Source organism: Dipteris shenzhenensis, chromosome 12 (genome assembly GCF_047967505.1).
Source record: "Dipteris shenzhenensis isolate YYH24624 ecotype China chromosome 12, Dip_SZ_1.0, whole genome shotgun sequence".
NCBI classification, from domain to species: domain Eukaryota; kingdom Viridiplantae; phylum Streptophyta; class Polypodiopsida; order Gleicheniales; family Dipteridaceae; genus Dipteris; species Dipteris shenzhenensis.
The window spans coordinates 3,117,384-3,130,937 of NC_141607.1; the positions used below are offsets into that span (position 1 = coordinate 3,117,384).

The 13,554-nt window shown below is 42.9% G+C and overlaps 1 protein-coding gene across 3 annotated transcripts; it reads right to left on the bottom strand.

The window, feature by feature from the left end:
• Positions 1-8,286: 8,286 nt before the first annotated feature.
• LOC147895686 (uncharacterized) lies at positions 8,287-10,103 on the bottom strand. 3 transcript variants are annotated; one of them, XM_087383128.1, is made up of 3 exons: positions 10,030-10,103; positions 8,876-9,688; positions 8,287-8,663 (listed from the first exon to the last, which is right to left on the bottom strand). In XM_087383128.1, the coding sequence occupies exons 2-3, from the start codon at positions 9,596-9,598 to the stop codon at positions 8,445-8,447; spliced, it is 942 nt and encodes a 313-aa protein (XP_087239254.1). In that variant the 5' UTR covers positions 9,599-9,688; positions 10,030-10,103; the 3' UTR covers positions 8,287-8,444. The 3 variants fall into 3 exon arrangements, with proteins under 3 accessions (XP_087239254.1, XP_087239253.1, XP_087239252.1); XM_087383127.1 differs by having other exon boundaries at positions 9,951-10,058; XM_087383126.1 differs by lacking the exon at positions 10,030-10,103 and adding an exon at positions 9,892-9,967.
• Positions 10,104-13,554: the final 3,451 nt, after the last annotated feature.

Below are 13,554 nucleotides of genomic sequence, written 5' to 3' on the forward strand. Positions count from 1 at the left end.
AGAGGGGAGAGGGGAGAGGAACATAAGGGGAGAGGGGAAAGAAAATGGAGGGGAAGGGAAGGAGAAAGAAGGCACGGCCATGGGAAAAAGGAGGGAGGAAGGAAAGGGGAGAGAAGAGAAAAAACCCTAAGTTCTAACCCTAATTTCCTTACATAAGCCTTCATTCATTCTCCCATAAATTCACTGGAGCAAGGAAGAGCAAGGAATTGAACTGCAAATCTATCTATCTATCGACCTATTATCCAAATTTTTTAAGGTATTATCCAAATTGCAACAAGGAATTGAATTGCAAATCTACCTATCTATCGACCTATTATCCAAACTTTTTCAAGGTATTTACAATTCTTTTCTCAAGAACATAATCAAGTTTTACATTTTTTTAATGTGAAAAGAGAGAGGAAAAGAAGAAAGAAAGATATATTGATGTCCACGGAAGGCCTCGTGGGCCTACGAGATAAAGTACACCATAATAAATGGAAACTCATACAAGCCTCAAAGGCTGAACAAAAGGGCATGCTAGGGCCCTTGTTGAGTGCTATGCTAAACTAAGCTACAATAATAGATCTCAAAACCTCAAAAAAAACCGTCAAACAGAGTAGAGGTTTGAGTCTAGTGTTGAATTAGAAACCAAAACCCGACATCGTAGTATCTTTGCAATGGACTCAAAGATCTCCCCAATCTACATTCGTTAAGCTAACTCACATTATGGCAGAGGGTGTGATCTCCTTAACCTCTTTATCCAATGGGCTATGTCAAGAGTGACTCCTTGTCTTAGGCAATCCCCTGTGAGGAAGATGGAAATATATCAGATCTTGATTGTGTGCACTGGTCACTCTCTATGTCACGTGTGGACTATGTGTAGTATCATATCATCTCTCTCCAAATGATCCATAGCACTCACAAGTCAGGTAACTTGTCCTCGTCTGTCCCACTGTGTCCTAGATCTGACTCAAAAGCATAGAGGTCTATGACACGTCCCTGTGCTCAACCTACCTCCAAAGCCTATGGTGTTGTACCTACCTAGTGTTCTTTGATCTATCATAGTACTGTATCTCTGTGTCACTGCATCTCAATTAGATAGAGCCCACTGGTCCTAGAAGTGGATCAATCGTCGTGAGGGTGGACAAAAACCATTTCCCTCTTGTAAGAGCCTAGTGGTATCTCCCTTGGATTTGGTAGTAGGCTAGGCAGACGCATAAGAAATACTCCTCTAACTCAATCTCCCCTAATGTGCATACTCTACAAGTCCATTACTCTTTGGGAATACCTACAGCTCTATCTTCCTCAATCCTAGCTAATGTGATGATACTTGCCTCTGTCTGATGGCTAACATCAATGCATGTGATACTCCTATGTCCTTAAGGTACTGGGGTTTGATAATGAGTCCATCCTCCAATACCCTCAAGGAGTACTAGTGATAGAACTAGGACTTTTGGCAAGGAGCTTGGTCCCCGCCAAGCCCACGATGTATGTAACTAGATGAGGTCTAACCGTATATATCATCCCAAGAGCTTCTTGCTTGATGATATTGTTCTTGCACTCGAGTGGTGTCATATGCTGAATGGCATAGTGGACTACATAGTCGACTCTGCCATCTAGCATATGGAAAATCACATCCCACCTGGGTTGCCTAGGAATCAATGTTTTGGCTGCTCACTAAAGGTCGCTGACAATTCTGTAGTCCATTGAAACTTGGTATCTTATTTGGTAAGATCATACAAGATAGTTGTAATCTTAGAAAAGTCCTCTTGTAAAAGCTGATGAATCCAATAAAGGATCTGAACTATCTCAGATTCTCAAGTTTGGGCATTTGTTTGATTACTCTGATCTTGTTAAGCTCGGTCTAGATGCCTTCCTTGGAAACCACATAACTAAGCAATATACCGATCTTGACACAAAACACACACTTGCCTAAGTTCAAGGAGATCCTTGAATATTTTTCAAGATAGAAACGGTGCAGCATGAAAACTGCCGAGTACACACAAAAATCATCTAAGTAAGTGGCGATGAACTCGGTTAGGTACTCTCAAAAAGTTTCAACCATGAGCCTCTAAAAAATTAATGGTGCATTGTGCATACTGAAAGGCATGGATTTGCAGACATATGCACCCCACCCTGTGATAAATGCAATATTGTATTGATCCTTCGGTGCTAGGGAGATCTGATTGTACCCACTATAAACATCCATAAACTAGTACATCTCGTGTCCTACAACATGGGAACCGGCACTGCTTGAGCATTAAGCTTCCTATAATCCACACAAACAAGGAGCTTTCCATTCTTCTTGTTGGTAACAACCACAATGGAAAATAGCCAATCAGCCCGATCGATTGCACAAATGAAGTGCACTTGGATTAACTTATCAAGCTTGTCTTTAACTTGCTTGGCCTAATTTGGAGCCATCCGATATCTCTATTGACAAACTGGCTTGGCATCTCACACTCGCACAATGCTGGCATATCTCCGATGGATCTCCTTATAAATCAGTGGAGTAGGCAAACACATCTTTATATTGCAAAAAAATATTTGACAAAACAAAGTTGATCATCCATAACATGGGCAATTGCCCAAGACTCTACGTGGATCCTTGTTTGTTCCCCACCTGAGCTCGAGTTGGTTCTCGTACCAAGTGCTAAGAACCAAGCCAATAATAGTTATTTTTATCTTGGCTGGCTCACGTTCTTTAGTTACATCTTCAATGAAATGACCAGGATAGAGACGCTCCTATTCTTCCAATTTCTTCTCCTTGGCCTTTTGCTTAAAGTTGCCAACCACCATTTGAAATAGGTTTATTGCTCCCACATATCTCCATTAGTCTAGACTTGAAGTCCTAAGGAAACTCATAATCCAAAGTCCTTGGGCCAATAAATGCTCAATATCTTTCTCAGTGAGATTTGCACTTCCATATCCTAAGTTTTGATTGTCAAGATCTCGGAACCCCAATCATGCAGCACCTTGGCACTTTTCAACCATGGTCTACCCAACAACAATGGATAAGCATTCATCTCTAGTGAAATGACAATCAAACTCATGGTGTAATGCACTCCTTCGATAGTGATGACCACATCCGAGAGCATTGGGTTCTAAGGGTCACTAATCTACCATACGCACTCGGAATGGAGAACGCTTTAAATTTTTGAGCTTCAGTTGCTTTACCATAGCTTTCAAGATAATATTGACCCAAGCCACCATCCACAATGACACCCTGTATGCTTTGCTTTTCTTGATCTTGGCTGTAATAACTGGGACTTCTTTACCCACTAACAATGTATCAACGACCAGAATGCTAACAAGAAATCCACCATCGGGTTTGGCCTCTACTCAGCTTTGAGCTACTGTAGAAGGAATTCATAGGAATAAGGAGCAAGTTGTAATAGTTCAACTGTTGTGAGGCATATCTTCACGTTATTGAATATTTCCCATGCTTGGGTAGTTTCCAAGCTCAACTCATTCTGAGACCTTTTTGTTGTTGAGGCCTAATCGGGCTCGATTGGTTATGGATCCAGATTCTTGCTAAGATCCACTATAGGGGCCTTACCTTTCAACTCCCTTGCAAGCTTGGACACCACTTGTTTTTTATCCTTCCAATTAATGTCCTTGGTTTGGGGTGGTCATTTCTTAGAAATAGTTACTGGTCCATAGGACCAAGTGACTACATTGGCATCTAGTGAGTCAGGCAACCTAGCCAATACTACCTACCAATAGGGATCGATTTCCCATCTTTTTGCATTGTCCTTGAGGAGTTTAATGTGCTCCAACCATAACTTGCATTCTGCCTTAGCGTGACATTGCTCTCCATAGAAATAGCATTTAATCTAAGGGGGTCCTTGGTTTTTCCCTTTGTCATTTTACCCTTCTCCTTGCCACGGCCTTGCTTGGGTCTTGGTTGACGCTTGTCCTTGGGCTTAGTATCTTGTGCCACTTGGTTGACATCCATAGTGTTCTCAAGCTTGGACTTCAAGTTATTCTTGGTGGAAGAAGTCTCCTCTTCTTCACTTTCCCTGCCTTTGTTGTTTTACTTGGATTTTGGTTGCACCCTTTTCTCCAAAGCAATAGCTCGGTTTAGAAGTTGTTCATAAGCCTTGGTCGGATTTACAATTGTCAAGGAGCATGAATCCACATCTAAGTGTTATAATTTGAATTAGCATTGTAACATGTTGGTTGGTAGTACTATAGCAAGAAATAGTAGTGCTATGGAGCAAGCCACTCATATTATACTTGTTTATCTTATCACAATGCCCATTGAGCGACTCTTTATAAGGGATTTTCTGTTCCCAAGACCTATGTGGGCCAACCATATGCACACTTCTAGGAGTTGTTCTGTAAGTGTGATATGGTCATTGCTCAAAATTTAAGTCATTCGATGTGGCTATAGTCTCAAACCAATGGTCAGATTTAAGCCCGGGACACCCTATGTGGTGTCCATGCAAGTTTGTGGGATTCCAATGAGATAAATGTACTACATGGTCAAGATGCATGCCATAGGCTTAGTAAAGGCTTAGTTTTAAGACTTGGTGACCATGTAAAAAGGCTTACGACCAATTAGGTCTCACCTACGAGGTCTATTTTAAGAAATTTTGATGAGTTAACAATTATGATGTAATAGATGCTTGTATGCATGCTACTTGGCCCAACGATCATATCTATGAAGATTTATTTGCAAGTTCCCCATGACGAATTACCGTGAGGGCCTTTCAAGCACAAGGCATGTATGGAGACCTTCTAAACACCGCTGTGGATTGCGTGCACCTATGTGTGTAGATGTGTTTTTTTTTCTTTTTTGGGGAGCCCGGGGGGGGGGGGGGGGGGGGGGGGGGTTTCTTTGTCCCCTACTACATGTGTTGAGAAAATATAATCATGGCATCATGGCAAAATGCAAGAGCATGACCAAAATTGAAGTTCACAAGAAATTATCTTCTATTATCCATTTTTTGTGACGAACCACAACTATTGTATAGTACCTATTCCCTGAATTGAACCTTGAATCAGCACCATTAAAGCAGTGGTATTGCTATGCAAGATTTAGAACTACCAAATGAAAATGATGACATAGCCTGAATTTGTTGTATTTAGCATTGCTAGTCCTTTAGGTACCATTGCTATATAGTGGTTGATACTAGTTTACTCGTATACTTTGATGTTGCTATGTAGTAATCAACAATGCTACTTACGAGTGATATGTAGCAGGAGTCAGCACTCACATACAATACCTAGTGCTGAGCCACTAATAACAAGCATTGCTATGTAGCAATTTAGTAGTGGTGGACTCGGGGGAGTCACATCCCCAAGTGACAATTTGAGTACCTAAGTACACCATTTGATTTGACAGTGCATAGCATCAGTACGCACTTAGTTCATATATAGTATGCATTGAGTTCCCACATGCATACCAATCATCCAATACTTGAGATCACAACACTATTGTGCACACAAGAAAGTTGGAAAAGTAGAGGTAGGTTGCTTGCTTGGGCCAATTCTACTCACGGAGCAGAAGCTGCACCCCGAGAAGACTTGATGTAGAACACCTGTACTTATAGAGTGAACATTTCAGACGCAGTGAGAATACAGCCAAATAAAATCTCATAAATAGAGTAAGATCCAAGTACAAATGTTAACCAAAACTGTGACAACACCTTCAGCAAACATACGCTTAGGTAAGCCACCAAGAACGTGCTATCTTTGCTGATCCTTTTTCTGTAGACCTCTCCTAGATCAGGGCATGTCCTCAATGGACTTCAGTGGCTGTTCTAGATAGATCTGCTCCTGCAATTCCTGTGCACCACCATCCGGATCTTCAACAGTGCATAAATCTGGCCCTTTGTGTGCTCCTGGAATGTCCAGAGGAGTCTGAACTGTCAGTACTTTGTCTGCAGCAACAAGTGCTCCTCTTGCCCTCTCCAACAGTCTGCTGGTCTGCACTAAGGAAGAGGCTGGATGGCCCAGAGACAAACACTTCCCCAAGGCTTTTACAGACTCGTCTACCAGTCTGTCAGTCAGCCAACTGCTTACAGACTAGACCGAATCCTGCAGCATATTAAGGCTCCTTCAGCAGTCGCCTGCCCCTAGTGCCTGCTCCAGTCCTCCTGTCCACTCCACCAGACCTGCTATAGCACCTGTCCAAGCCCGCATTACTGCGCCATATCACTAGGCTTGGTTGGTGCTGGAACTGTTGCACTCTTCTGCTGGGCCTGCTGGCCCTGTGCAAATCCTGCACAATAATCTGCTGCATGCTCCAGCTTCCTTAGTTGCTGCAACACACTGTTCCAGCTCCAACTCGTACCTCCTGTTGCTGCTGTACAGGTCAAAGCATTCAAGCTCTGGCAATGGACCTAGGTGCTGCCCATATGGCAGCTCTCACTCTACCATTTCCTCTCATTCTCTCGGGGTACATTATCCTCCCCCATGTCCTCATATGTGACCCTTCTATCCCAAGAAAGCATACCCAAGAAAGCAGGTACAGTCAAACAAGTATATATGATGCTCCAAATAAGACACATCACAATAAAAGATGTTGCCTCTGTGTACCTCACACCTATAGCAGTGTGCTGCTCTGTCTGGTACCTAAAGTGGGCACTATGCCGCTGTTATAGATTAGCCTCATGTATAAATACCTTCAAGAATATGGGTACAAAAGGGACCTTACAAACAGCACGGTGCTGCTCCCACTGGTGCCAGATTGAAGTCCTCCGGATGCTGCCCTATCTGCTGCTCTCTCCTTCTGTTGTGTACCTTTTGATTGAGACCTTCAGTGGCTTTGGGAGGAGCCCGGAATATAAACACTCTTCCTGCAACTTGTATTTTGCTCCCATGGACAAGCTATACAAAGCCCAACAGTTGCTGGAAATTGACACACAAAATGGCCCCCCATGGGGCGCTTTATCTATGAGAGAGCTGAGCCTCTCCCCCTCCTTTGGCTGGCCGGCCTGAACCATGGTCAACCAGTGTTTGTGGGCTAGTCTGTAGGCTAGCCAGCCAGACCTACTGCTGGCCAACCTGCCAGCCTAATTTGGGGGCCTATGTCCTAGCCTTGCTGCTTTTCATCTCTCTTTCCCTTTCATACCCATTGGTGTCACTCCCTGCTGCATTTCCTCAGCGGCTTACATGTGGGGGGTTGACAACAGCTGTTGCATCGCCACTCTCCTTCCTGTCACTCCATGCTTCTCACAAGTCAGTGGCCTGCTCTGGTTGAGACTACAAAATTCACAAGGAACCTCTATAGGGAGGGAGGGCTAGCCTGGCCCCCTCCTACAAAGTAGCTGGCCTGTATAAACAGACCGACTGCCCTCTGATGCCCACTCGCCAACCTCGCTGTACTGGGCGACCTGCTGCTTCTGGCCGCCTGGTACCTAGTCTATAGAAGGCCCATATATGTCCAGCCATTCCCAATGTTTGGACCACCCAGCCATCTTGGCTGGCCCATCTATGTGGCAGCCTCTGATGCTTCCCACTCGACTGCCTTGCATTGCACAGCAAACTACTGTCCATATGACCCCCTCTCTTCAATTACATAGCACCTTCTCCAAGTTCCCACATGGCAACCCTTCGCTATCCCATGCTTGCTGCAAGTGTCTCTCATTTTGGGGATCACAAGTGGGGCAGTAAACTAGATCTTTGACACCATCGAGCCCTCATGGTTACCCTCTATGCCATAAACTGTCATTTAGATTTTGACTTCTTAAAATTTTCCTTTTAGGTTATATCCTAGGCCCTAGCCCTTTTGTATCCGGCAGTAGACCATTGCCTAAAGGTCCCCTCCTGTACTGTCCCACTTCTTAGACAGGTCTCCTGGTTTCCTATATCCTAGGCCCTAGCCCTTTTGCATCTGACAGTAGATCCTTGCCTAAAAGTCCCCTCTACTGTTCCAGTCTACGCCAAGCCCTCGTGATTTCAAACACAGATTCCTACAATAGAACATACGTAGCAGAAATCTCAACGGGCATCTTGGTTCTCTATGCTGTAAAGGGCCCCACAATGCAACGTACTTAACAAAAACCTCAAATGGCATAACAAAAACCTCTAATGGCATCTATGGTCATCCAAAAGCAAAACAAAGCTTTACTGGGTCAATCTTGGGTTACAAAGACCAGCAATCCCACATCGTCCCTAAAGGCCAGGCCAACTAGAAAGAAATCGCAGTGGCCGGTTTAACAAGTTAATATTCCATAGAAACAAGTCTGACTGCTGAACTGAACTTGAGCCATCAATTGAACCAAGTATCAGCAACCGTCACCCCATATTTCTTGTCGCAGCAAATATTTGATATGCTGTCGAGAAAAACGGCTTTTTAAAAAACTTGCTTTATACAAAAAGAGTTTCAACCCTCGGATACAGTTTCTGTTGCTTCAGATAGAGTTTCAACCACATATGTATACAATGTGACCAAACGCTGAATCCCAGTGATGTGGGTCCACAGTGAAAAGTCTTCATTGCAGAACGTCGTTCACTTAAAGACGAGATCGAAATAGAGCCCACGATTTTATTCGGTCAATGTTCATGGAGAGCACAGAAGGCGGTGATGGTTGGTTGGAAGACATTGCGGATGCTGTAGATACCGATACACCCATGTTACCGTGTTTTACAGGGCTCTCAATATTTTCCGATGGCCTGTCTCTGCCAACAGTCTCCGACATGTCAAGCACCTCTCGCTCAACATCATCCACAATCTGCTGAACATGGAAGGTCAGAACAGGAGAAAAAGCAAAGAGCTGATCTTAAGAATATATTACCATGCGAGATGACCTGTGTTCATGATAACCGCATGTACTGGTGACCAACTTGTGGACGCATGAACGGATAGATGCGCAAAATTAACGAATCGAGAAAAAAGTACGCCAGGCTAACGACTACTAAACTCCGCAAGCGTATCAATTCTCACCTTTTTCGTTTCATGGGGAGAAAGGGAAGGTATGATTTCAACGAGCCGTTCCCTGATACGCAGCATTGCGTCTCTGGTCATTCCATAAGCTGTTTGTGTGGCCTCTCGAACTATCGATTCCATAGACTGACGAGCATTGTCCAGAGTTTCGGCTGGAATCGGAACCGCTGCCAGCTTGTCAATGAGTAAATCTTTGATTTGGAACAAGCTGCCTCGAATGTCTGCTGCGACTCCCTTCGAAACCTCTAAGACACTCTTACCCATACCCCAGCCTTGAACCGCCTCGTTTCTCCGACCATTGGAATTCGAGTTGTCTTGCGACTCTACGTTTTCGCGCTTGCTAGAAGATTTCAGTAAATCCGATTGTGCCTTTCCGTTGGCAATATCATCAATTGACTTAGTGGAAGCAGAAAGTTTTCCATTCTCCATATCTTCCTCACTTTCCTCGCCCTCCGAAACATCTTGAGAACGGGAAGGAAGTCTTCCACCGTATAAGCCAGCTTGACCCTTACTTGGAGAATCGGACCCCGTGTTCACATTCAGTGGGGCATAACGTTTCCTCTCTTCCATACCCACGTCTCTCGAGCCATAGCCGGACACGCTCCTGGCAAAATTGCGTATGACGTTCATACCTCCGCTTGCGAATGGGACTCGCTTAGCGTCAGAGGACTGCCTCGGAGAATCCGGCGAAGAAGGAAGCGGCGTCCGAATTTTGATCTCCATGACTGATTTTGGAACCTCGGGCCGAGGTCTACGGATCAAATTCGCCCACTGGTCTTGCAAGCACGATCCTTATACTGCCGAGCCAGAGTCCTATTCAAGAAAAAAGCCAAGTAAGGTATGCAACGTCCTATGAAGCAGAAAATCGGCATATCATCAACGATTAGACGAGTACTCGATTGTAAGCAACGATTGGATTGAAAAGCAATACGCCCACAATGGAAAATCAGCTCCTGGGAGCAAGAGGAATGTGTAAGAAACAGTTTCTTTGTACAGAGAAAGGGGAGGAGCTGTACAGAGGAGATTGCAGACGATCAATCCATGGCTGATGAGACAACAAGCAAGGAGAGTTTACCTGATGAACTGGGGAAGAAGAAGCAGCAGTTGTACATGAAAATAAGGGATAGGGAGCTTGCGTGGCACAACTCTCTTACCTTACAAAATGAGGTGGCTCATGTTACATCCAACCCAGCCAGCTTTTTCAGCTCTCAAGACTCACACCCAAGCATGCTTTTTAATGTCATCGTTTTGAAATTGCTAGCACAAAACGAAAAACATTATCTTACCAACCTCAATGCTTCGGTGGAGTTGTTTGCCCTTAGCCTCGCCATCAAGCTCACACATTGACACCTCTGCCCAACATACTAGCCCTCACATTGATCATCTAAATCAATGGAAGAGTTCCCATGACAAAACACATCCTCAACCATGGACTATACTCAAACCATCGTCAACCTTGTGATGCCCACACTAATGTCATGGAATATCCCTTTGGATGTGCTTCAATAGGGAATAGCTATCACACCTCTACCTTCACGAAGTTGTCAACTTGCTAACTCATGACTTTCAAAAGTGGGAGCATATGTTAAGGTGGGCATTGACAAAAGATGAATAGAGGCATAACGTAGGGTAAAGCATCACTAGGAAAAGACATCATAGCCCATGGAGCTAGCAAAGTTTTTTACACATTGAGATGACTTATCATATTAAGAATGCTATCTCTCAAACACCTCAATTCACAATACAAGAACCTCCACTATTGATGTGTTTAACAAGCAAACCCAACACTAACCATAGGAGCACACCATTCTTCTCATTCTTATGGAAGCACTTGGATTGGGGATGTGCTTATGATATAGCATTGGCCTTGTTGACTCATATGCATTTGAATGGAAGATGATAAATAACAACTATGGGTCAATGCCCCTAAGCCCCTCACACATGATGGGTAACAATGACATGGCAGTAACCCAAATATTGTTATTTGCACATCTTATGCAAACATGTCTAAATGTTGCATTGGTGATGTCCATCCACATCGTGATCTCTTAGACATTGAAAATCATGGGCTAAGCCTCACTAAGTGCTCCTAATTTAAGTCTCATAGGGAGCAAAAGTAAACTAAGGTGATGGTACCATTGTAGAACTTTCACATGGTTCATTGCCTAATGTTTGTTTGTTGTATGTCATTGTTATCCTATGAGATATGACTATTTCTAAAATACACAACATACACCTACATAAATATTAGTGATGCAAACATCCATATTCAATTTGCCTATGTTTTCTACTTAAAGGAATTATGAGTGACTATTCTCTAACTTTTACACCAATATTTAAAAACTAAAAGTCCCTATATTACTTAAATGGAGAGTGGAGAGATTGAAGGAGATTCAAGAACTGATTTATCTTTTCATGTTTGCTTTTGGTCAATGAGCCTATGTGACACATATTAAATGCTACCTTGCAACTTAAATTTCCCATATACAAACATGGTGCCAAGTTTAAACAACTATTTGTAAAGAAAAAATACAAGGTTACACGACCCACTTATAGGGAGAAGATATTGAGGATCTCCTTACCCACTTGCACATTTATACATGTTAATATTAAAGGACAATAAGCAAGGATGTCTTCAAAAAGGATCAAGATATCTCGATTTATTTGAAACGTTATCAAGTCAAACATCCTTACTATTAATGTTGATCAAATGAGATGATTAAGTAAATATAGTAGCTTAACCAAACCAAATTTATGAGAACATTGAGTTTTTAAATGTTTGTGGGATTTATGTCACCGTCAACATAACCTATAGGTTTCATTGTTCAATTAATACAATACATGTAGGGCAAATGCATAAATTTGTTATAAAAGGTAGTGGTATATGCATGATTATGAGTGCACATGTGTGCATGTGTGTGCCTGCATGTGTGTGTGTGTGCGCGCGTGTGTACGTGCATGTGTATGTGTGTGTGCATGCATGCGCACATGTGTGTGAATGTGTGTGCGCACGCATGCATGCGTGCATGTGTGCATGTGTGCATGTGTGTGTTTGTTTTCCTACTGTTGGAATCATGGTAGGACGTTGATGAAATAGTGGATCCATATGTGATGCTAAGCATGCTATTAATATTTTCTTCCCAGGTAGTATGCCCACTACAACAAATGTGGGCAACTGGTTGACTAGGAGGTTGTTTTGTTCACAAGGTGCATTATGTATCTAAAGGTTTTTTTGAAGTTATTTATGGTGGATGAGCAGTATGAACAAATGTTATTAGAGCGTTCTTTACTCTTTAATTGGCAGCAAATGGTGCATGTCCTGCCCTAGTTGCCTACTCAGAACTACCAAGCATTGATCAGGCATCATTGCCCCACTTGAGTGGAAGTGGTGGATTTCCCTCAATGCTTGGCTTCATTCTTGCCAAAAATTGCAGCTTTATTAGGAAAGATGGTTTGTCCACCTAGGGGCGATTGCATCTACTAAGCCACCTTGATGAACTGCGCCAAAGGGAAATTTCGAACAGATTTTGCATTTTGTGGGACAGGAAAGTCCCCACCCCAAAACCTTATGTAGTTACAGTTAATGATGTGGCTATGGGGAGGGCCTCTTATAATTTCCTCTTATAATTTAAAATGGGGTCTCTTTGCCATGAGCATGCTTTAAATGCAAAAAGTTTGGACACATGGCTTCACAATGCCCCTTGGTTTTGCAAAAAATGCCCATGGATGCCATGCCTCCTCCGATGAAAAACAAGGATGCTCCTAGTCCATCTATGGTTAAAAACAGAGGTAATAAACTAGCAAGTATAGCTCAAGATAAGGGAAAGGCTTTATTTACATCTAATGGGAATGCCTCTAGCCCAATGCCCTCTATACCTCATCCTGAGCCAAGGAAAAGAATTCTATTGAAACCTAGTAGACTTCGAGGAAAATTGTCTCAGCTAGGATACCAATATCGGAATGGTACAATGGTCATACCCTTGTAGAAAATGCAAGAATCGGCATTACATGGGCTATTTTAATGGCAAGTCATACTCTGTTTCTAGAAGAAGAAGTTGTTGGCTTGCTACCTCTCATCAGGTGGTGGTGTCACCTCAAGGAAGAGGCCCAGACTTTGAGGTGGACATGCAGTCTTGATGTATTTGTCTATGAGATTCTCAATTGTATATAGCTGGATGAACAAATAAAATGCCTGACTTTCAGTGTGCATGGTCTATGTGACACTCAGAAATGGAAGCTTGTGTGGGCATATGTCAATGATTTCAATCTGATATAGTGGTCTACAAGAGCACAATCAGCACATGTATGCGGGCACAACAAGACAATTTGTTAGTTTATGATATCTTATATGCAGGAGAGCATTCTTTTTCAGGTGTTGCCTTTCTTGTGAACATGTTCTTCAGCATAGTGTGCATTCTTCAACCTATTGTGGCTTTAAATGATAAGGAAGGCAGGTGGATTATTACATAGTGTCTTATCTAGGGTGAAATACTTGAATCTGCCTGAATTTATGAAGAGCATTACTTTGGGAGGCTATGCAACAATATCCCTAGAGGCAACATGCATTTATCTGAGGGGATTTCAATAATGTACCCAGCAAGGGGATAATACATCTGGTGACACCCACATGCTAACATTAGAACATAAACAATGGTCTCAATTAATCTTGGACAATTGGT